This window comes from Microtus pennsylvanicus, chromosome 2 (genome assembly GCF_037038515.1).
Source record: "Microtus pennsylvanicus isolate mMicPen1 chromosome 2, mMicPen1.hap1, whole genome shotgun sequence".
In the NCBI taxonomy this organism is placed as follows: Eukaryota; Metazoa; Chordata; class Mammalia; order Rodentia; family Cricetidae; genus Microtus; species Microtus pennsylvanicus.
In genome coordinates, this window is record NC_134580.1 from 14,043,806 (window position 1) to 14,069,419 (window position 25,614).

General features: G+C 40.5%; 1 protein-coding gene across 2 annotated transcripts in view; it reads left to right on the top strand.

Moving 5' to 3' along the window:
* Positions 1-25,614, top strand: part of Atxn10 (ataxin 10) — a 149,923-nt gene that overhangs the window by 95,722 nt on the left and 28,587 nt on the right. Inside the window, exon 10 of one of the 2 annotated variants that reach the window (XR_012909597.1) lies at positions 22,100-24,459. Coding sequence is in view for 1 of the 2 variants with exons in the window: in XM_075960243.1 (XP_075816358.1) it covers positions 22,100-22,163 (64 nt within the window). In the remaining variant the exon portion in view is untranslated. The remainder of the gene's footprint in view (positions 1-22,099; positions 24,460-25,614) is intronic. The other variant, XM_075960243.1, reaches the window with a different exon arrangement.

Here is a 25,614-nt window from a genome sequence, read left to right on the forward strand (position 1 = left end):
GCTGTACACAAATTCCTGTAACTCCAGTTCCAAGACATCCAATGTTTTCTTCTGGCCTCCATAAGTACAGGCATGAACAGTTTGCATATACGTGCATATATGTGCATATATATATATATATATATATATATATATATATATGTAACCAAACACACACATAAAATAAAAATAAATTTAAAATCTTTAAAACCCAAAAATTATTTTGTTGCTGTTGGACCCTCTTTTTGTTTTATTTTGTTTTTTTTCAAGGCAGGGCTTCTCTGTGTAGCCTTGGCTGTCTTGGAATTTATTCTGTAAACCAGGCTGACCTTGAACTCACAGATCACCTGCCTCTGCCTTCTCCTAAGTGCTTGGATTAAAGGCTTGTGCCACCACTACCCAGCCCCCCCCCAAAAAAAAAAGTTTCAAAAAAGAATAAGTCACCTAAAAAGTTAAAGAACAAAGAAATGACTCAAACTCTAGGAAAACAAAATGAGAAAAACCTGTAATGACGTACTCTTCTAAATAAGGATTTCCTGCTCTGAATATTGACCTTGGATACTTCTAATTCTCTTATCACCTACCCCTTTCTAATCTTTGTGCGTGTGTGATGGGTGGGATGTGTGGAGGTAGAAGACAATCTCAAGTGTCAATCTCATCTTTTATCTGGACTGAGACAGGGTCTGTTTATTTGCCACCTTTGATGCTGGCCCAGCTTCCAGGTATTCCCCTGTCTATGCTTTTTATCTCACCATAGGAAAGCTGAGATTAGACATATTACTACCTCATATAGTTTTGCATTGTTTCCAGAAATTCTAACTCAGGTCCCCACACTTACATGGCAAATTCTTTACCCACCCAATCATTTCTACAGCCCTCATTCCAATCCTTTGAGTGAAAAGAATGGTTAGTTGAATCACACAAAACACAGGACTAGAGCAGCAGAGCAACTTTGGGGTGTTAGGCAAAAGATTATGATGAACCTTACACTCCAGTGGATGTTTGAACATACCGTTTTGAACACTCTTGTAACAATTACCCATGGAGGGTGTGTGGCCTCATATGCCCATGTGGAATGTCTGCCTGTCTTTCCTATAATATTACAATTGGAATAAAACAATGTAGAGATGCTGTTTCTGAAAACCCACGACCTTCAGTCAGAAAAGGCTCAGTGTTTGCCTATTCCTATGGAAAGGCTTGCTTTAAAGGAGATGGAAAACGATTCTCTGAAGGAGATCAGTACTCTGAAATTCTGAATACTTTCCTGACATACTTCTACCTACGTGACCTAATTTGTGCAGGAAACCTACAAAGTCCACCTCCCTTCTCTTTCCTTCACTTCTCACTTCTAGCATAAGACTTGGCATATTATCTCTAGAAGCAATTACTGATCCTGCAGTAGTAGGGACACATCCATTTCCAAAGTGGAAAGAGGATCTTGTTTGGAGCATACTTGGAATACACTGGCCTTGGGTCCTCACTATCCTGACTTAGGAAAGGTGGACTTGAAACAGATGGGAGGGACAAAGGGGTCTAAATCAACAAGGGATGTGTAATTGGCAGCACACCAGAGGCTTTTTGGCTCTGAACTAGAGCTGGGCCTGCCTGTCCCCCCTCAAGTCTACAACTCAGCATAGGATCTAGAAACAGAGGTGTTCCTCTGTCAGGTGACTCGCTTGTGATTTTTTGTTTGTTTGTTTCAGACAAGGTTTCTCTATGTAGCCCTGGTTATCTACTTGCTGTGTAGACCAGGCTGGCCTTGAATTCACAGAGGCGTGCCTCATGAGTGCTGGGATTAAAGGTGTACATCACCATGCCCAGTTTTGTGATGAATTTTGAAGAAATGAAGACTGGAGTTGAAAACATAAATACTGAAGTTTGCAGCAGGTTGTGAGGCTGCTAACAGTTTATAGTTGACCCAAAGTTTCTTACTCTGTCCAAATATTTACTTATTTGTTTGTTTAATCATCTTCAGGGACTACTTATTCTAAAGTGTTTAGATTTTATTAAAAATAGTGACTGTTGGAGGGTATGATTTGACTTCAGTACCTGCCAGTATGGCTGTCAGCTGTTTTAGTCTGTGAAATAACAGTTTTTCTCCTAGGTGCAACTATAGTAAATATGGTTTGCAGTATCATTAGTAAGAAAGTTCTGGTAAAATACGGTTGAGTAGAATCTATACTTGAAGACCTGGATTGTCAGTTAATTTAACAGATGTTTTTATAGCTTTTGATCTGTTTCATCAGTGAGCCTTCTCAGCAGTCTTGTGAGCTGAGACTGTTGACTAGAAACCTAGAGTTGTGAGAAATGAAGCGGAGCGCCCGTGGGCACAGACTTTCTGGCCCTTTCATAACTTATTACTGCCGTCCTCTGCTTTCAACATCGGGTTTGCTTGAGAGATGGCCTCATGCACAGAGCCCAGGGTTATAGCAATGCCCTTGAACAAGCCGTGTGATTATTCTGAATTTTAGTTTTTGTGTCTTTCAAGATGAAAGGTGGTAGTCTACTCTTTAAAAACCAGAGTCAGCAGAAACAGTATTTTTCAGTAGAAGGTATACAGATAAAAGGTGGTTGTGTGGTATTCACTATTTTCTGAGAGCTATGAACAAACCAAAGTAATAATGGTACCAGTAAAGTCTAACTTTGTGAGCCATTGAGTTTATTTGGGTCACTTATAGGAATATGGATGAGGGGATACTTATAGGAGCATGGATAACTCAAAAGAAGCTAGGCCACCAGAAAGTTTGCTTTAGCCTGGTAACTCATGAAAGCTACAATCCCTGAGCTCTTTTCATAGCATGTTGGTAAGTTGGACTCTCCTCATTTTTTGCAGTCTTTACTGTCCTTGGGAAGAGAGATATATTGTGACTCTGATAAGTCTCAGGGACTTGTGAGACTTGTGAGTTGTGTAGATGATTCTGAGAACTGCTGTACAGCAAGGATGTAAAAGGTTGCAGTACTTTGTTTTTCCCAATCAAAATTTGTTCTGGACCATGTTACCTCGATCATAAACCATTCATTTATTTGATCTTTTCACAGCCCTTTACAGTTTATTAGAACTACACTCTAACCAAGGCAGCTTTCTGGCCTGATGACTTTACATTTTATAAAACACTTTCGTGTGCATGTGAGTGACATCACTTGTGTTTCATGGAATGCCCATCAATTCTTTTTCCCTTAAAACTTTTCTCACCCAGGTTTGGGTATAAAGTTCCATCCTTAACTGAGGAGCTTTTGGCAGTTTTTAGCTGTACAGAAGGGAAAAGTCACTTTTTTATAAACGTGTAGTCCCCAACAAGTTGACCTTACTTCAGTAGAAGGCCATATACCCAGAATATTTGGGTAGCACAAATTGACCTTGAAGTAGGGGTGGGGTGGAGAATAAGGGCACGAGTTGCACGGGAAGTTCTCTCTGGGAAGAGTTAGGGGAGGGAGAACAAGTTTGATCAAACAGTTGTAGGAAGTTCTCAAACTAAGAAATGTGAAAATTTAAAAAAAAATAAAATCTTTTTTGGGGGGGTGGAGTTTGTATGCTCTTAGCCATGGAAAGCTCTTCTGGGACCTATTTCTGAGCCTCGGAGTTACAGCTGAACCTTGCTTTAAGGACGTTTGATAATAAAGAACAGTTGCAGCCAGAAGGCTTGACAGGCCTGGTTCTAAACCCTTTGTGGCTCAGGTGCTTACTAGCTGAGTTGAAGCATAGTAAGCAGTTTTATCATTTGAGAAAATGTTTTGCCTCACAGGGTTGCTGTGAGTAAAAGCTGTAGTGGGGGGGGAGGGGGTTGGCGTTTGTGTGCGCATGTATTCCATTAAGTGGTACTCAATGAATGACAACTACTACTACCATTCTTTTCCCTTGGGGTGTTAGGGATCGAGCTCAGAGCATAGGATACACTAAACTACTTATATTCGAATTATATTAGGCTTTTACTGAGAATTCTGAACCAAGTTTTTAAAACTTCTCTAATAGGAGGAATTGTGTTCTCATTTTTTTGTTTCCATGTATCCCTCAGCTCATATTTTTTCTGTTAAGTATAGCAAGTAGATCTCTTAAGTAATATGTATATCATTTAAATGATGGACAATGTTGAAATGATTATATATGTATTTGTGCATGTTGCTCATAATAATGCCATACAAACCAGAAAGGTACTTTCATAATTTGGAATATAACGACTTGAGTTTTCCTGACCAAACTTTGCTGTTGCTCCTAAGTGCTGCTTTACACTACTGAGATAGGCCAGCCTTGAGGACAAGTTTGTCAGGGTTACTATGTACCAGATACCCTGTAATTACTGAGATTATCCAGCTGGTGTAAAGTGCTGTTTAGTTTTTGTTATTCAGTCGTTACCATAGCTGGAGTCAGTTGGGTGTTTAAACCCTTTTGAACTCAAGCTTCTTTTATGTTGATAGAATATTTCATGTTTTAATGCCCAGTATAGAGTGTGTGCTCAAATATTTTACCAGGTATGTGTTTTTTACAGGTTCATATAATATATAAAATGCATTTCTGTTCCAAGAAAAATATAAGTGGTAAACATTTGGGAGAGGGCTTGCATATTTTCCTTTATTATTCTGTCTGATGATTAATGCTTTCAGTTATGTTCACCTCACGTTTAACCAGGTTAGTGTTTAGTTTTGGTTAGGTGTTTTCCTTATGAGCACAGGAGCAGCCAATCCTGTGCTCTGCCTGTCTTCCAGATGGAGTCTTTGCATTGTTTCCAGATCACGGTGCTTAATGTAAGGTCAGATTTTCTTATGAAAACAGATTTTGGATTAGCTATGTCTGTGCACTTGCACACACCCCTGCACACCTGCCTGTGCACCTAACCTGGAGTTCTGATTTCAGGACGCAAAGGCTTCAGATTCTGCTTTATAACCTTAAAGTGCAATGTGAGACTGAGTGCACTGTCCCCTGCAGCCATTGCTTTATAGAGCACAAGGTCTGGTGAAAGAGCTCGATGATTGTGAGCACTGCATGCAGGGGCTGCACACTGTGGCATGTGCGTCTGTTTTTGTAAATAAAGATTTCCTGGGACACTTGACTTAATCAGAGTTAAATAGTCATGACAGAAATTGTGTGACTTGCAAAATCTAAATTATTTTCTACCCTTTACAAATAAAGTTGGCAACACCTGACTATTTATTTATTTATTTTTTAAAAAAAGCTGTTTGAACCCAGCTTGATCACACAAATACCTATAGGAACTTGACTGTCTTCTATGAGCTGCTGTTTTCCAGGTTCAGGAAGTAGAGCATTGAACACAAGAGACATAATACCTGTCTTCATGAAACATGAGGCCAGTGGCACATGTTCTATGAGGATAGCAACCACATAACTTTCATAAGAAAGAGTTGGGAAATTGATATTTACAAAAGTAATATTTAGAACATTCTTTGGCAGGAGCCAAAGTTAGTGTAAATCCATGTTTGCTACCCTCAGAAGTTTTCACTGGAGGAGGGAATAACTAGACGTAACCGGGAATATCTCTGGCACATTTGCTAAACAGAGATGAACACATAAGAAATTCTGATTCACCACTGAATAAGTAATCCTTATCACCGCTTAGGTACACGCAATGCAAGCGTAACAGATTGTTCTGTTCTAGTAGAGAAAAATAAAAGTGAGAATAGTAAAAAGCCCAGTGCTTTCAGTATGTTAATACTTTTGTGAATCTGAGTTAATTCATGGAGTTTCATACTCACTCCTTTTTTTCCCCCTTTAAACAATAGGCTAGTTTCAAAATCCTGGGTACTTTGGAGGCTCTTGAATTCGTGTATCAGGAAGAATGCAGAGCGCTCGGGAATATAAGGATCAAGTTAAGTTCCTGTTCTTTGAAGTGGTGATTATGTTCTAGGAATGAAGAGTAACATTTAAAATTATGGAACTAGCCAGATTGCAGTGGCGCACACCTTTAATCACAACACTTGGGAGATAGCAGCTAGTGGATCTCTGTGAGTTTGAGGCCAGTTTAGTCTATAGAGCGAGTTCCAGGACAGCTGGAGCCAGAGAAACACTGCCTCAAAATAAATAGACAGACAGACAGATAGATAAATGAATACATAAATAAATAAAAAAGAAAAGGAAGGAAGAAATTATGGAACTAATCAGGAAGTGTGATAGTCTAGTTAAATTGATCTTTGTACAAAAGGTGTTAGAACCTGAGTATTTTATTACATCTTGGTGTCCCCTCATGTTTGGGATGAGGTTGAGAAATACTTTGGTGAATATTATCAATTAGAGTGTCACAGAACCTAAAAGATGGCTTGGGGAAATACACTTTTTAAAAACTTGAAATTTTAAATTTTATTTAGTATTACTATGTGTAGTGTGTGTGTGTGTGTGTGTGTGTGTGTGTGTGTGTGTACGTACGTGTTTGTGTACGGACACAGGACAACTTGCAGACCTGACCTGCACTAATCAGTTTTTTCCTTTGGCTGGATACCTCAGAAAACGTGTTGTTTGTTTTTTTGTTTTCTGTCCTGTAAGAACGGCCACTTCTACAATAACCTGACATCTATGGTTTTCCGTGTGTCTAGGTGGAAAGCACTACTCATGGAGTTACAAGACCCATTTTTGAGATACATGAGCTGCTGCTGCTGCTGCTTTTTTAAGCATTTAGTAGGCGGATGCACTTAGGTGTGTCTATGCACGTAGGTCCCTGCAGCAGTTAAAAGAGGGTTTTGGGTCCCCTGAAGCCAGGTTGTTGTGAACATCAGCAATCAGACATGATTGCTGGGACCTGAGCTCAGTTTTTCTACAAGTGCTTTGCTGCTGAGCTGTAAGTGGAAATGTAATTTTGTTAAGCTACATATTTAACTAGTGCATTTTTCATTTCTGCTCATATTTCAGAATGTAATTCAGGCAGAAGCTGAAGTAGAAGGAAGGAGGCTGTTTTATGTACCTGTTTGTTTTTCAAAGAGAGAAACCTTCACAGGTGGGAGCAAGACTGGGCTTGATGTGTCAGATTGAGTGACCATCTTGCAGTGACCAGCCACAACTGATTTCACATCTTCAGAGAGAACTTCTGCTGTTTTTCTGTGATGGTTCAGCAGAATTCTTTTTTTTTTAAGTTTAAATAATGTTTTCCCCTTGGCAAAAAGAAAGAAAGGAAGGAAGGAAGGAAGGAAGGAAGGAAGGAAGAAAGAAAGAAAGAAAGAAAGAAAGAAAGAAAGAAAGAAAGGAAAGAAGGAAGGAAGAAAGAAAGAACGAACTAGAAAAGATGGTTTTCCCAAAAGCACATCCAATGTGAAGCACCTAATCCTTGATAGACACAAGCAGTGCAGTCACTAATATGAAAACTAGGAGTTGAAATCTAAAGCTGTAGTCCGTGATCCGGTAGAGATGTGTTAGAATCTGCAGGCACTTTTTGAAAGCACAAGAGAAAATTACCTGTATTGTATTTGAAAACATTATCTTGGGGAACACAGGCACACATTTACAAACATATAAAAGAATCAAGCTTTATACTACAATCCAGAAAACTTGGGCCTAAATGAGAAAAGGCAGCCAATGGCCACCAATCCTAGGATGAAATAAATGTTGAAATTACTGACAAGATTGTGAAGAGGCCATCATAGTGATGCCCCAGGGAGCAGTCATGGACACACTTGAAAAAAATGAAGGAAATCTCAGTAGAGTAGAAGACACAAACTTTAATAAGCTGAATGGCAACTTTAGAACCAAAACAAATAAACAACAAAAAATGAGATAAAAATAACCCCATGTCATGGCTCATTAGTTAATCCATAGAAACAACAGAACAAACAGCCAGTGAATTTGAGGATAGAATAAAATTACCCAGTATGAAAATAGACAATAAAAGTAAATTAGGAAAAATATTAGCAAACCCCTAGAACACCTGGGACTTGAATGTTTGACATTCTGTTTTCAGATTCGCCACCAAGAAAGGTAAAATGGAGCTGAACGGTAACCCAAAGAGTATATTTCAACTGGGTAACAAACAAACCTACACATGGAGGAGGGTCAGGACTGGTCATGATTCCTTGGCAACAGCTATAGAATAGTGAATGATTCAACTTTGAAATTTCCTGTGAGCCCAGTGGCCCACCCATCTTGTTAAAACAAGAGGGCTTTGCTATCAGTTTTACTCTGTGTGACTAGGAGCTGCTCCCTCCCTTTAGCCCAGGCTGCATCAACTAGCTTTTCCAATTGTAGTGTAGAAAGGTATTGAAAGGAGACAGAGACAGAGACCCACATTGGAGCACCGGACAGAAATCTCAAGGTCCAAATCAGGAGCAGAAGGAGAGAGAGCACCAGCAAGGAACTCAGGACCTCGAGGGGTGCTGAGACAGTGAGGATGTTCTATCGGGAACTCACCAAGGCCAGCTGGCCTGGGTCTGAAAAAGCCTGGGATACAACCGGACTTGCTGAACATAGCAGACAATGAGGACTGCTGAGAACTCAAGAACAATGGCAATGGGTTTTTGATCCTACTGCATGTACTGGCTTTGTGGGAGCCCAGGCAGTTTGGATGCTCACCTTACTAGACCTGGATGAAGGTGGGTGGTCCTTGGACTTCCCACAGAGCAGGGAACCCTGATTGCTCTTTGGGCTGATGACGGAGGGGGACTTGATTGGGGGAGGGGGGAAATGGGAGGCGGTGGCAGGGAAGAGACAGAAATCTTTAATAAATAAATAAATTTTTAAAAAAAGGTATTATTGTTGGTAAACCGGTTTTTGATAGTTAGACTTTCTTCACTGTAGCGAATACTTGAGGTAATCTCCTTATGAACAGAAAAGATTATTTTGACTCACACTTTTGGAAGTTTTGACCCATCATATATTGGTTCTGTCACTATAGGCTTGTGATGACACATCATTACAGACATGCATGAAGGAACAAACCCTTTCACTTTATGGTGGTCAGCAAGCAAAAGAAAAGAGAAGTCTCCTTGAAGGGCATGTCCCCCATGACCTGAAACCTGTATTTGGATGGTTTTTAGTACATTTGAAATTGCTTTAGCTACCCTCTCTGCCTCTGTCCTTCCTTATTATTATTTTTTTAATGTTTGAGACAGTTTTGTTAATAGAATCCACATTGGCTTTGTGTGGCCACACTGTGCCAGTCTTCTAAAAACCAGATCGTAGGCATCTATAATTATTACAGGTACCACATTATCACCACACCTGTCATCCTCTTTTCTGAAGATGAGAAATATTTTCATGGAGTTGAAATAATGAATGCATACATTTTTAATTAAACAGACCTGAGCTTTGCCCACTGCTCAGTGATGTGACTTTGAACTAGTTAACTGCTATGAGTCTCGTGATCTTTATCTACCTGATAGGATTGCTAACTGCTGCCCTGCAGACTTGTGTGAGGATCAGATCTTGGCATAGGTCTCCCTTCACGCTCACATGTCACATTTTGTAGCAGAGCTAGTAGCTTCTGTACTGCATCTACTTGGTGCATAACCTTAATCTTAGTAACAAGCAGGTATTCTTTGGTTCCATGTGTCCCATTTGATGGAGGGCAGCCACACTATTTTCCCAGAGATCTTTGCCAACTTGCCAGGCTGTGTGAGTGGCTAAAGGGGAGGACAGACATGCATTTGGTTCCCCCGGGTTTCTCATCAGCTTTAACCCTCACTATGTCCAGAGGACACTTAGTGTAGAACAGTACCTAAGCAGATGTCCTGCTGGTTTTACACATAGAGATGCTCATTACCAGTCTAGTGTGGCAGATAGTTAGATGACCCAGAGCATCAGTCTCCCAGTGGATAGTAGCACCATAGGCAAGTTGGTCATCAGGCTCCAAGACTCATTTACCAAGGGCCAGAAGCTCAGCTGATACTGCAACCGAAATATCATGGATTCTGTCCGTGGGTTAAAAATTAATGACCAAATGCGTTCAGAACAGAATTCTGTTTGTTCAGGCACTGAACTGTAGCGTTTTAGATAATGCATTATGGGTGGGAATTGCACCTTAAGTAGCCAAGGTGAAGTGCATATTTTTCTAAGCTTGCTGTCTGAGTTGTTTTTGTTCTAAATGTAGCTGTGCCTATTAGCACAGTTGTGCCAGAACAGCTTCTCAGAACTGCCTGCTTTCTCAGCCACTGCCATGGCTCCCAGTCCCTTTTGGTGTTATGCTTTCTCAAGTCATATTCTGTGACTTTGGGGTGACATCTAGGTAGAGTGGAGCTGTAAATAATGTGTACTTGTGTGTTGAAGAAGTGCTTTTCTTGACTCATGTTTTCTTCTGCTTCAAAATAGATCTTTTGTGTAGTTCTTTAGACATGTCACTGGTCATCTTTTGACATTTCGCTTCATTAAACTGTCTTTAAGAAATGACAGTCAGGGTTGGAGAGATTGCTCAGCAGTTAAAAGTGCTGACTGTTGTCTCAGAGGACCCAGGTTTAATTCCCAGCACCCACATGGCAACTTAAACTATCTGTAACTTCAGTTCTAGGGGACCCGACACCCTCACAGACATACATGCATGCAAAGCACTAATACACATGAAATAAAAATAAATAATTTTTAAAATAAGAAATGGTGGTCATTGAAAACTAGCAATACTTATGAATCAACAGATTTAAAGTTTTCTAGAGTGCAACAGAAATGCTATAAATAGAAGTATAAATATGAATAGTTGTATTAATGTCCACCATTTAGGGTATTTTCTAGAAGCTACATATTGTTTTTGGTTCATTTTCTCGTCATTAACTAAAGTGACACCCTCTGATTGTAATGTAGCTTTGTTTGGTTTGGTTTGTTTCCCTTGACTTTCATATGAGAAGTGAATCAGCTTCCTTCAAAGCTGTACAGATGGCAGTGCCAGTCTCCCATCTCTGCCCTTGTGTCCCCCAATGGCTTTCCTGCCATTGCTCCTTGATTGGGAGAAGCTCCAGGAAGTGAAAAGGCTAAACTAGAGCTCATCGTGGGGAGGGCCATGCTCTGCATTCCAAATCCCTGGCAAATGCCTTCTGACACCTAGTCCTAAAGTGTCTAGTTGATTTGTAGTTGGAAAAGTAGCCTCAGACCTTCTTGTAGGAATGCACTGAGTGAGTTTTCATTCACCAGATGTTGCCCAAGTTCCTGCCTGTGTACTTTCATCCTACTTTAAGAGTGGGCTTTATGTGTTTGATCATTTTTAAGTCTTGTGTTTAGAAATATAGTTAGCTTCTTTAAAACTACCTGACTTCATTCGTCATTTAAGTAAAACCAGTTAGGCAGAAGGGTTTGTGAAATGTGCATGTATTTGTTTGCTTGCTTGTTTGTTTTAAAAAGGAGCAAGTTACCAAGGGCATCACAAATTTAAAGATGTTTGTATTTGCTATCTATGTATGGTATGTGTTGAACTTTCTGGAATTTGGTAGCTGAACTTAGAAAATATCTCTTAAGGGGAGGAGAGAGGAAAGGAGGGAAGCAGAGAAAAAATATATAGCTCAATAAAAACAATTTTAATAAAAGAAAAGAAAATATTTCCCATTAATCATATGTCTCTAGATCAGTGGTTTTTAACCATCCTATTTCTCTGACCCTTTAATACATTTTCTCATGTTGTAGTGACCACCACCCATAAAATTATTTTTGTTGCTACTTCAAAACTATAGTTTTGCCGGGCGGTGGTGGTAAACACCTTTAATCCCAGCTCTTGGGAGGCAGAGGCAGGCGGATCTCTGTGAATTCGAGGCCAGCCTGGTCTACAAGAGCTGGTTCCAGGACAGACTCCAAAGCTACAGAGAAACCCTGTCTCAAAAAACAAAAACTATAGTTTTGCTACTGTTAATGAGTTGTAATGTAAATATTTGATATGCAGGATATCTGTGAAAGGGTTGTTCATCCTCCAAAAGGGTTATGATGCACAGCTGAGAACCTGCTCTAGATGGCTAAGAACCCCCAGCTATATTATTGAAGAGATGCTGTGGTTTACACAAAATCTCACTCTACTCAATTGCATTCACTGTGGAATCATGGTCTCTCCTCCTCCTGTACTCTTGTATGCTACAGTGAGCTGTTTCTCACATTTTGTTCTCCTGGGTGCGGAGGGTTACTTAGGGGCTGCCGTCTTTGAGGCCTCTGTGCGCTCCAAGTGTGCCTGCACAGTTCTTGAGTTTTATGTGCCCCTCTCCACTTTTTACATGTTGGGTTGTCAGTCTGTTCTGTCTGCGTAGTTGTTGCCCTATTGGTCCTACCTTGGTTGGGTTCCAGTACTTTCTCAGGATGATCCTGGCACATACTAGTTGGTCAGAGTCTTTACTGTTAAAGCCTTTATTTCCTAAGACCTTAGTTTAGAAAACCTAAGCTGGTGGGAAAATGTTCAATCTTTCTAATAATACAAGGCCTTACCCTACTCTATAAAGTTGTTAATTAAATTTTAATTATGGGTAAAGCAGTATGTAATTAGGAATCATTTTGCTGCTATGTTCTTTAAACAGAAATAAAGTATTAAGGGCTGGTGAGATGGCTCAGTGGTTAAGAGCACTGACTGCTCTTCCAGAGGACCCGGGTTCAATTCCCAGCATCCACATGGCAGCTCACAGCTGTCTGTGACTCCAGTTCCAGAGAATCTGACATTGTTGTACCAATGTGCATGAAATAAAGTTAAATAGAGTTTAAAAAAAAAAAAAAAGAAATAAAGTATTAAGTTAACCCCTAGGCCCATGACTTTGCTAGTCCCAGGTTCTTGGCCACTTCAACAGTGTCATACATGGGTTCCATCTCATGGAATGGGCCTTACTCCAAGCAAAAACTTAGTTGGTTACTCTCATATCATTTGTGCTTCTATTATACCAATATATCTTGCAGGTGGCTCACAAGGCTTGTAGCTGGATAATAGTGATGGTTCTCTTTCTCCTGCAGTAGTATACAAAGTCCTTTCCGGTGCCATGATTCTAGGCAGCAGGGATGAATTTTCTAGTTAGGCATCAGCTCCACTTCTCCATCTTCCATGACATAAGTGTCATTTTTAGCAGTTGGGCCTTACCCCCTCACTGTCAGGTTGTGCTGAGCAATTGATAGCCTTGGCAGTGACCTTTGATACTTGGCTTTGCCAGGGATGGGGAGGCTTAGTCAACAATTAAACAAGGTGTAATCCATGCCTGTTTACTTGGGGCATTGTCTCCCCTATTATTTGGTGACTCCACTTAGCTTCCTTTCATATAGGTATATATTTTAGGAAGCTTCTACAGGAATGGATCATTCTTAGGATTTTTCAAATGGCATTTAGTGTTAGTTGTCCCTCCCCATATTACCATCTTTACCTGTCTCTCCTATTATAAAGAGTCTTCTTAACATTCCAGCCCAGCCCAGCACTTTCCTTCCGTATCTCAGGGAATGAGCTACAAGTGCCACTTAGCCAGTTAGAGTCTCTCCTCTCTCCTCTCCCCACTCTCCTTGAAAGCAGTTCTGGGTCCCAGCCTAAACTTTTTCTTCATTTCCCTTTAATCCTGTGATCTGGACACACATCACTCTGTGTTCTGCTTCTGCAGCAGCTTTCTCACAGGTATTCTGGGTGCTACAGAATACTTTCTACTCTCTGCTCAGTTCTTTATGTAGTTGAGTCTAAACTGAAACCTGGGTATGGTGGCTTGCTGATATAGCCCAACACTAAGGACGCTGAGGCAAGAAGATCACGGCAAAGCCAGACCGGGCCTCATAAGGAAATCCTGCCTCAGAAAACAAAACAAACAACAACAACAGCAAAAAACAAAAACAAAACCCTTACATTGGAGTATTCCATTCATCTCCATAAAATCTTCAACGGCTCTCTGGTCTCTACAACTTTTTATTTTACTCTTCTGTGTATTATGTATATATGCTTAGGATTATAATCCCCCAAATTTAGATTTAGTTGCCAGGACATGGGTGGAAGTTTCAGTACTTTTGAAAGTTCTCCACATGATGTGTAGAAGCAGTAAAGACCAAGAACCACCTTCTGCATTGTAGACACTGCAAGGCCCTAAGCCTAGAGCTTCTGAATGGTGTAAGGCCAGGTGTTTGCATCTCAGAACAAGCTGGGTTGGTGATTGTGCTGCTGGCCCCTAGAACACCCTTTAAGATAATCTTTAGTGTTTGACTTCTTTGTTCTCCAAATTCTGCATGCCCCCGTGCAGATGTGACTTATCAGGCTCAGGTTTGTTCAGCCCTTTCTTTATGCATCAGTCTCTGCTTCTGGTTTGCTCTGTCTGAAGGTTACTGGTGTTGGTATCTGGCCCATCTTCATGACTTGATCACTCTCATAGGTGAGGTCTCAGCACAGTTATCACATTTTATAAGAAGATCTCTCTGGCAAACATCTAACATAATGCCTTCCTTGCCAATCACTCTAGTTGATCATCCTGTGTATTTCTTTCATAGGCATTAACATTATGCTGTAATTATATTTTACTTCCCTTCCTCTTTCTCTCATTCTCTTTGAGGTGTTGGTTAGGACTTAGTTGAAATTGGTGAGTGTAAAGGTGGAGTAGGTCCATAGTTGGAATTAGTTACAAAAGATGTTTTGTCTTCTTCACATACATTTTAAAAAGCAAGTAGTTATCAGTCATCTAAGGGATTAAAGAGTGAAAGTAGTTCTTAGGTAACTGAGAGCTCTGAACAGCACAGCTGTGATTTCTGCTTCACTGGATTGCCAGCCTCTGGCAGTCGGGGCTATGAAGTAGAGAAGTTGGGGAATTTTGCATCAGCTCAGAGCAAGAAGCGTTCGAGCCAGCTGGCCTCTTCTCTGGTGGTGTGATAGTGTGCTGCTTCACCTTTGATCCCCAAGGCCATGGAGTGTCCACTTTTGGGAAGAAGTTCTGCATGTCAGATTTTGTGCTTTCACCCCCTGGCTTCTCTGACAGCACTGAGCTACTCCTTTCTCCTTGGCCACTAGAGAGGAGGAGATATTTTGCCCTCAGGAGACCTTAAGTGGGTCAGAGTAACACATGTATCTTATTAACTCCAATATCACACTGGCCTTGAGGCAGATAATGTATTCCATTCTGATATTCTCCTGTGAGAGGCCTAAACTCATTATCATCAAATGTCCACAAGAGATACTCCATATTTGATTATTAATTCTAACTCATTATCAAATGTCCAGGGAACCGTGAAAACCCAGAGATATACATGTCCAAAGACATTAAAGTTAAATCATTTGTCCATGTGTGTGAAAATACAAAGATGTGTAAGTTCAAAATGTGTTCTGAGTCTACTGTGCCTCTGGCTGTGTGCATGTTGGCATGCTGGTATCATCCCCACGGCTTTGGTTTGCTCAGCTCTTTATGCATCAATCTCTGTGCTGCGGATTTTGTTTTGGCATGAGTGTGGGGGTATCTCTTTATGTAGCCCAGGGTAGCCACAATCCTGCTATCAAATTCCAGGTACATACATGTGCCACCACCCCTGGTCTAGGTGTGCTCTAGCTGCTACCAGTCCTTTAGTATTTACCACTGTGTAAGTACAACCTCAGAAACCAGCTCTTAGAATCCATTGCCATATCCTAGCTACCACAAGGAATCTGGGACAAGGAAGGCCCTGAGAGTCTTATTTTTGTTTCACCTGAGTTTTGCCAGCCTCTGGCAGTTGGTGACAGTAAAATTTGGGAGCAGTCTTTTCTCGCTGAGTTTTTGGATTCTGTCTAAGTTAATCTTTTTTTCTCTCATGGGGTTTGTGGGACACAGGCATACTGCTACTCCAGAAATAGAAGGACATCCCTTTCCTGTAACCCAAATGTACTGTGGATAGAATGGACTACATCCTCATTCCCCCCTTGTCTTTTTTTTTTAGTAGAATGCCTTATTTATTCTTTGACAATTTCATACGTATAAACCATGAATCTTGATTATAAACACTCCTTGTAGGAACCCCCAACTTCTCCCTCTTGCTGGCCTGTTACCCCAACATGATTCCTTTTGTATCCTTTTGTTTTTCTTGTTTTGGTTTGGTAATAATACACTGAGTCCAGTTAGTGCTGTCTGTTGGAATGCTGACTGATCTTGTGCAGGTAATCATAGCTACAGTGAGCTCATGGGTGCTTTGATTATGTCATGTCCCCAACACAGTGTTTCACTGTGTTTCTCCCATCCTCTGCCCTTTACGTTCTTTCTGTTCCTCTTCTGGGATGTTCCTTTAGGTCTTTTGTCCAGGGAAGTAGGGTTAATGGGTGGCTATAGATGTCCCACCCAGGACTGTGCATCTATTAGATACTTCTCTCAGCACTTTGATCACTTATGAATCTCTGCATTTACTGCTACTCACTACAGAGAGAAGCTTCCCTGACAAGGCTGAGGGCAGCATAGGTATAAGCATAAATACTTAATACATAAATACATGAAATAGCAGTAGGCACGTGACCTCCTGAGCCGTGGCCTTGTTAGTTTACAGTAGCACTGGGCCTGAATTCCTTCTGTAGAGCAGGCCTCGGATCCAACCCCAAAGCAGCTAGTTACTCCTGTTTGTAACCTTTGTGTGCCATTGTGCCAGTGGGCGTGCCTTGCCTGGCAGGTGCTAATCTGATAGCAGGCATGGTTAGCTGTAGGATACACTGCCAGCAGCCAATAGAGAGCCTTCTGGCGCTGTGAAACCTTGTCAGCAGGAAGCTTTCTTCCCTGATTTCTCTGCATCCTGCAACAAAAGTATGTTGTGTCTTCAAAAACAGGGTCTTACCATCTAGTTATAGTTAGCATCTGAGTTCAACGACAATATCATGTGTTGTCTTAGGGTTCTCTGGGGTCCTACTCCTAGAGGTATCTCATAAAAGGCATCCCATACCCAGTACTAAGATTTTTATTTAACAATCCATGTATTGTGCCAGAATCATTGTCCACCTGTGCAGGGTATTTGTGTTTAAACTCCTGTTTTTTAAAATTATGTCTTAAATTAGTTTACAAACATAGTAGGTTTCTTTAGGGAATTTTTCATGCATCCTTAGTTCTGGTTAGCCTACCCTCACACCCAACCCCCATCCTTCCCCACACCTCAACAGTATGGCTGCCTAAACCAGATCTGAGCAATGACAACACTAATTGACATGACACCTGGGATGGGAGGAATCTGGTTGTCCGCCAACCTAAATGAAGAGCTCATAGGCAATTAAAGACTACAGAGAGAGAATCTGACTGTCAGTCTTCCCTGTAGATGAGGCCCCAGTGGGTTATTCAGTGCCAAGTGGTCAGCCCTAAAAACATGCACGCAACACTAAACAGACTCAGCAGTTGTATTTATATATTTGCTTATTTATTTGTTTGTTTATTTTTGTGTTTGTGCTTATGTGTAAAGTTATAATAATTAAAGAATAAGAAACTATGAATGTTACAGGGAGCAGGGCAGGGGTAGGGTGAAATATGGGAAGGACTTGAGAAAGGTGGGTGATGTAATTAAAATTTTTGAAAAGTTACAAAATCAAAATAAGAACAGTCTGCTCCTCTGTTAGCTCTGTCAGTCTTATACTTTATGATTTTCTTTCCTCCCCTGCCTCTGTCTTGTTTGTGAGCCTTCAAGGGCTTCTCATACCAGCTCCTCATGGCATCCCTGAGCATCTCTGATTCTTAGAGATAAAATGTTCCAAAGACCTTTACAATTTTAATATATCATCAAATTAACTTTTTTACATTATTACTTGGGAGTAGGTAATGTTTGCCCTTTTTTTTCTATTGTTACGATCTGTTGCCAGAGGTTTCTGTCCCACCTGGTCCTACAGCTGTTCAGTCCCAAAGAAAAATACACAGAAGTCTACATTAATTATAAACTGGTTGGCTATAGTAGGAAACTGTTTGTTAGTTCATTCCTGGCTGCTCAGCCCCGAAATAATCACACAGAAACTATATTATTTGCAATACTGTTTGGCCAATAGCTTAAGTGTATTTCTGGCTAGCTCATATCTTAAATGAACCCATTTCCTGGTTAAATTTCGGCATCTGTCTCCGCGGGGCTACATGGCTTCTCTCTTACTCCGCCTTCTTTCTTCCAGCATTCAGTTTTCTTTTCCCTGCCTAGTTCTACTCTACCTTATCACAGGCCAAGGCAGATTCTTTATTCATTAACCAATGGCATTCATAGCATACAGAGGGAAATCCCACATCAGTTGACCTATTAGCTCAGGATTCTTACTAACTCTCATATCTTAAATTAGCCCATAATTCTTGTTTGTGTTAGCCATGTGGCTTTGTACCTTTTACCAGCGAGGCATTCTCATATTGCTTCCTTTGATGACTGTAGACTCAACCTTTCCTCTTCCCAGAATTCTCCTGTTCTGGTTGCCCCACCTATACTTACTGCCTGGCTACTGGCCAATCAGCGTTTTGTTAAAGCAATACAAGCAACAAATCTTTATGGGTAGAAGACCATTGTCCCACAGCAATGATGTACCTAAACTAAATGAGGACTTTATGACAGGCAGGCCTCTGATACAGCCTCATTTAGTTAAATGGTTTTCTGAGAATGAAAGAAGTTAAAAGTAGGGCTGAGCTTAATTGGTATTTTTCTCTGCAGACTGAGATGAATTTGAGTGTATCAGTGAGAATCATTTCCTTGTCTACATCTTGATGTGTGCTATACTTGAATTTTTTTTTTTTTAGAAAGCTGCCTGATCTTGATGCATTTTTTGGAGACTGTTTAGTCTAGCTAATGTTGCAGGATTGGTGGTGAGGAGGATTTAAGTGATCCTTTAATTTTCTTGTACTCGTTTGTCTTACTCAATTTAGAAACCGTGTGATATTGGCTTCATACATTGTTTGTTAGCTTTAACTTTTTCTGTTCTAACAGCTGTGTACAAACCATGGTTTGTTCCTTAAAGCATGGTGGCACACATTGTTTGAAGTAATGTAATGTTGTTTATAAACAGGCTACAACAAGTTAAAGATATATACTCTGAATTCTAGAACAACCATTTGAGCAAAAGATAGAGGAAGAGTTATTAGGGAAGGATCTTGAGCCAAGCTCAGTTTGAAAAACACAGCAAAACTCTGTCTCCAGAAGCTAAACAAATAAAAATATCTAGCAAAAAAAAATGAAATATTTCTACAATGTCATTATAAAGCATGAAATTCTTAGGAGTAAGTTTATGTATAAATTTCAGACCTGAAAGCCATAAAAAAAAAGTTACCAAGAGAAGCTGAGTTTCAGTGAAAAACTGACTGTTGTAAGGTTATGCCATTTCTTCCCAAGGCATCACCTGGCAGTTATTTAGGCTATACCAGTCCAGATCTCATAGGTTCTACTTTCTCTTTCTGTCTTCCCTTTTTTTTTTTTTTTTTTTTTTTTTGGTAAAAACTGGCTTTCAAGTTTATTGGAAGAAACCTGTAGTAGCCATTATTAGTTGAATTTTGATCCTTCCCTTCCTGTGTTGAAGTTCTATGTGTGACCTTACTCAGAAACAGTCATTACAGGTGTGATTAGCCAAGTTATGATGATGTTAAACTGGGGTAGCATGGACCTCCTAACTCAGTGTGACTGGTCTCCTCACACAAAAGAGCAGTTTGGATACAGTCCACAGGTATAGGCCAAACATCACGTGAAGGTCAATGCAGGAAACTGCCAGCTGAAAAGGACCCTCCAGCAGTGGCCCAAAGAGAAGCCTGGAGCAAATTCTCTTCTACCACCTTCAGTAGAAAGGAAATTTTAACAACAAAAACACTGTTCATCTCTTAACCTTCAACTCTTTGCCACCAAAGCAGAGAAATGGTTGTTGTTTATCCTATGAGCCATTTACTCTGTGCACTGTCAAACCAGTACAGCAGCCAAAGCAATCTTAAAAATCGCAAGCACAATAGTGTACACCACTACACCTGGCTACAGTCAGTCAGTCAGTCAGTCAGTCAGTCAGTCAGTCTGTCTGTCTGTCTGTCTTGTCTGTCTGTCTGTCTGTCTATCTATCTATCTATCTATCTATCTATCTATCTATCTATCTATCTATCTATCTATCTATCTATCTGTAGTGCTGGGGATAGAACCATGGGCCTAAAGTTTCTTAGGCAAGTGCTGTGCTACTGAGTTACACACACACACACACACACACACACACACACACACACACACACACACCCTCCAGCCATGGTTCATTCTTTTTGGCATGAGATTGTGATCTGTGAGTCTACCTGAAGATCTATGTTATGAATGCATTTTTTACTAAACATTGAGGCCTGACTGGAAAAGATTCTGCCCCACCTTAGTATTGTGTATGTTCTTGAGTTTTTCCAGGATTTTGCATTCCCCATTCAGTGTCGAAGCAATCAGGATTATTAAGGCAGTTTCTTGGCCAGCCCAAAACATGTTCCCAAAGGAGCTTGCTCCCCTGTAGGACCTATATGCTTTCATTGTTTTTCCAGCATCACTTTCTCCTGTGGGACAGAAAGGAACTAGATAATCAGTTACTGTCCTCTGTCTACACTGTTTCCAGGGCCTAGATGTTTGTTTAAGCTAGGCTTACTGTCTTGTAGGGCAACATTACCATGTAAAAAGAAAGTGTTGACTGAGCTTGGCTCCTCCAGAGAACTACAACCTGTGACTCATTTATTATGGGTTTGCAATCAGTTCCTAACATGTTAGGTAAAGAAACAAACAACTTCCTTATTTTATGGAGTGCTAACAGAAGAAAACTCATTAATTTCCTAATTGTTCTCTTACCCCAGATAGTCGCTCTACTGGTGTAGCTGCAGCAATAAACCTGAGTTCTGCAATAACAAATTCTGTTGTCAGGCCCCCTTGGGAAGGTGTTGCATTGATGTCTGCTGTTCCCAGTGACCTTACCCTGTGTTCATTCTTAAGTCTATAATTATGTATTTGTCATCTGGGTCTAGAATAGTCCTTGTACATTGAAAACAGTCAATGGGTTTCTATAAAAAGTTTCCTGTAGTCTTTTGTAATGCAGTCCTGTGAGTGAGGTGTTTACCTAGGAGCCCAAAGTTTCAGTGGAGCCATGATGTTTAATATAGTTTTAATTTACCTGTATAGTTGCTTAGATTTCAGTATTTATGTGTGATTTCACTTCTATCAAACTCCTACCAACTTGATAGACCTTAGAATTTTATTTTTCTTTATTTTTCTTGCACTGAATAAATACTGAATCATTTTTTTCTTCTTTCACTTATGAGAAGTTGGCAGTTTGGCACCATGCAGAATGAAAGTATGTATTTGGCCCTGTTGAAAATATACTTGCTTCCTTGCTACAGTCAACTAACATCATAATCCGTAGATTTTTACATCCCATTTTGTAGATGGGAAAACTGAGTCTCCAGGGTTGGGATCCTGGCCGACCTCAGCTCCCAGCCTTGACACATCTGTCTCTTGATTCCTAGATTGCTGCTCAGGCTCCTTATATAAATGCTAATTCTTTGCAAGTATATTACAAATCTGTACTATCCTACAAATATTTTTCTCTATTTCCATTTGTCTTTTTTGCTTAATGGCAAATGTTAAATCTTTCATTTCTGGATGTGAGACCTAGTTGGAAAACATTTTCTTGTTTTCTTTGTAGAAAAGGATTCTGATCTCTATTTTGGTAGCATTTTCTTGTTTTTAAATTAAAGCTCAGATAGGGAGTTTATCCTTAAAAGGTAGCATTTGAATATAATCTACTTCTCTTCTTTTTTAAATGACTGCCCAAATGCCCTGTGTTAAGGAAGAGTGAAAAGAATGAAGTCCTCTCTGTGCTCATATGTCTGCTTTTCTCTTCGTTTTTTTTTAAATATTTATTTATTTATTATGTATACAATATTCTATGTGTATGCCTGCAGGCCAGAAGAGGGCACCAGACCTCATTACAGATGGTTGTGAGCCACCATGTGGTTGCTGGGAATTGAACTCAGGACCTTTGGAAGAGCAGGCAATGCTCTTAACTGCTGAGCCATCTCTCCAGCCCCTGCTTTTCTCTTTGTGTGTGTTGTGTGCACACGTGTGCATCTGCATATCAAGACCAGAGGGCAGCTTCAGTGCTCTTCCTTGACACCATTCACTTTGTTTTGCGACAGGGTTTTATTGATGTGTTAGGCCAGACTACTGAGGTCTTTATGGTTGTAAAACATGCACTTCACTGACTGAGCCATCTATCTAAACCCTATATATCTGATTTTATATATTATAGGTGAAGCAATATTATAATCAGGAAATTAGAGAGGTAAAACGAGTCATCTATTCTGTAGTCCTGACCTGGTTGTCCATTTTCTTTCCCTTTAGGTGAACGAGCTGGATGGCATTCCTCTGATCCTGGACAGCAGCAACATCGATGACAACAACCCCTGTATCCTTGACTATGACCCACAACCAGGTGCTGTAGCCTGGCTTGTTCCTGTCTTGGTGTTTGTTCAATAATTAAGATGGCTAGCTCATAGAATAATGAGTTAATTTTCAAGGTAACCAGGACATCTGAAAACAGCGTATGGCTAAAATGTGTGGCGGAGACAGCTCATTCCACTGTATATCGTCTTCCAAAGTTATGTGTGTGGTCTTGGAATAAGCATACAACACTAGGCTTGTGTTCACTGTAGAGATCTTAGACTCCTGTTAGTTAGCACTCTTTAACAAAGGCTTGACAGCACAGAAGCAGGAGGAGCATTCTGCACCCTAGCGATAAAAAACGTTTCTGTGCCCATCAGTTTTCCTTGCTCAGGGCCCTGTCCTGCAGCCCCTGCTGCTGAGGTGGGATTCTGCCCCTACTTGGGTTGTTGTCCATCCTCCCTGGCTAGTGTTCTGCATGACATTTTAATTATTTCTTCAGTGTACCAAGTCATGATGCCAAATAAAACTAATTTAGTATTGTGATTGGTCAGGGACTTGGTGCAGCCTCTTCAGGCTTGAAATGAGACCTATTTGATTATCAGAACTTACCTGATGAGCCAGATTCTATCCTGCCCTTTGCTCTGGGCCCTGCGTGGCCTGTGCTTTTGCATTGTAATAGGAGTTCTTATGAAGCTGAAAGTTGAGAGAGTAAGGCTTGGTTGGATAGTGAGGAGCCCATCCTAGGATGATTAGGGGTCTTTTACCCAGGAGAATCTACTCTTGGGGGCTTCTGCTAAGAAGATAATCACATTTCAGAGTGAAGAGAAAAATGCTTAATGTTTTTGTTAAAAATACTGCCATTTGCCCAATTTATAATATAAAATCTGATTTTGAAGAGAACAGCAGCACATGAGATCAGGAAAAGCCAAATCAAGAGCCTCAGAAGACTCTCCTTCGCGGCTCAAAAGAATTGACGCACTGTGTGCGCTGTCAGCAGTCACTGCATAGTACTCAGAGTAGAGTCTGGATGGCTTTTTAGCTCCAAGGAAAAGGAAAGACAAAAGAAGAGTGTTTCTGTTGGGGGGGGCAGTAGAAATTGCAGATGTCTTTTCAGGCAGAAAGCCAGTTGTCTTGACCAGGACTACCCCCAGTTTGTCTTCACACTCCCTAAACTGAGAGTGAGGACGGGTTTTTAGCATTGGTACTTATCTTTACCAAAGTCCAAAGGGGAATGCTCCGGTGTGCTACAGGGAATACTGTTCACAGCACTTTTGTCCTTGTTTAGTCTTTTATTGTATGTTTTCATGTGTTGTGGCCTTACTTAATTCTGACAACACATGAAGCAGATGCTTATATGATCATACCCCATCTTGTAGATGAGGAAATAAACCAAAAGTCCCAATCGTTTGTCCTAAACGTCAGTCAGAACTTATGCTTGTGAATAGCTGGTTCTCCTGTCTTGCTTCCTTAGGAGTTGCTGAGATGAGGTGAGCAAATGCAGCCAAATCCTGTGAACATGCCCATGCAGTAGAAAATGACTTTAAAGCATACATGTCACGGATGTCCATGTAGACAACTGGCTTTTGTGGTGATAATTCAGTTTGTCTCTAAATCATTAAGAAAAGAGAATATTATAAGTAGTTTTAATGTGTTTGATATTTCTTTGCAGTTTCATTTATTAGTCCCACCATATTTTAAAGTCATATAAAGTATATTACAATAAGATGAGTTATTGTAAAATCCTGAAATATCCAAGCAAAAGGCAAATAATGTTGAATTGTCAGAAATGAGAAGACATTACACCCCAATGATTCATTTTTCAGTTACAGCTGTAAATTAAAATCTGGTTACCAGAGCAAATAGAGAACCAGTGTGTCACGTTGCCCACCTTACCCGTGTGTGCAGCTGCATTGCTCCTTTGCTTCTGTTTCTCTGCTTTTGCTCACAGCAAGTTTCCTGAGAATTATCTCCTTACCTTGACGTTACTCTTCACCTCCCAGTTGTTCTTCTTTCTCGGTGCTTTTATTTCTTAAATGTTTTGTTGAAAATAATATGCTTATGCTAGGTGTGTTGGCACATGCCTTTAATCCCAACACTAACTAGGGAGGTAGAGCCTGGTAGATCTTCGTGAGTTCAAGGACAGCCTGGTCTGCATAGTGAGTTCCAGAACAGCCACAGCCAGAACAACATAGTAAGATCCTGTCTCGGACAACAACAACAACAATGAGAGAGAGAGAGAGAGAGAGAGAGAGAGAGAGAATGAATAATGATTTCTTTTGGGAGTGGGACGTTTGAGACAAGGTTTCTCTGTGAAACAAGTCCTGGCTATCCTTGAGCTCACTCTGTAGACCAGGCTGGCCTTAAACTCACAGAGACCATCTGTCTCTGCCTCCCAAGTACTGGGATTAAAGGCGTGTACCACCAGAGCCTGGCAAATATGCATTTTTAATGGCTCTCTTTTTTCAAAGTACTAGAAGGCATTTAATGGGAGAGCTGTAGCTCTGGCACTCTCTACACTTTGGATTTTTATTTAAATTTTGAGAAAAGGGTCTTGCTGTATTGCCTAGTCTGGTCTCAAATTTTCAGTGGTTCTCCAGACCCAAGGAGTATGCCACTATGCCCAAATCTCCATTCTTTTTATTCCACCCTTTATCTATGGAAATGTTATACTCTGTTTTTCCCCCCAAGATTTATTTATTTTTATTTTGTGGTTATAAGGGTTTGCCTGTAGGTAGAGAAGCACATCATGTGTATGCAGTACCCTCAGAGGCCAGAAGGTGTCACTGGATCCCCTGAGTTACAGTTACAGAGCTGGGATTACAGACATTGGTGATCTGCTGTGTAGGTGCTAGGAACTGAACATGGGTCCCTTACAAGAGCAGCTAGCTCTCTTAACTGTTGAGCCATCTCTCTAGTCCAGCCCATAAACTGTAATAGGTAACTTTAGTACTGCCTGTTTACTTCATGGTTGGAACATTTAGCTCTTGTATACACCATATCATTTTCCTCAGAGATTCAGCACTGCAATTAAGACTGCAGGCCTCACTCCTCATTGTACATTTGTAAAGGGTCTGAGCATCTCCTAAAATGTTTATTTGTTCAGGAAGTGATAGGGCACATTTGTAGCCCAGTACTCAGAAAACAGAGAGGTAGCTAGCTACCTAGCAAGATTCTGCTTCTTGAAACAAGCAAAACACTAAACCTTTATAAAACACGTTCACTTGCCATATGAATTGTGTTTGTTATATTTGCTCTTATATACAAAACATCATGTTCTTGATGAAGCCATTTATATATTCTTACACTGGGCTGTCTCATTTTTATTATTTGTGTGTATGTCATGTATATGTTCATGTGGGGAGTGCATGTGTACATGGGTATGTATATATAGTGAGTGCATATTTGTGCACAAGCACGTGGAGTCTAGAGCTTTTACTTTGCATGTTTTTCTCAGTTACCTTCCACCTTTTTTT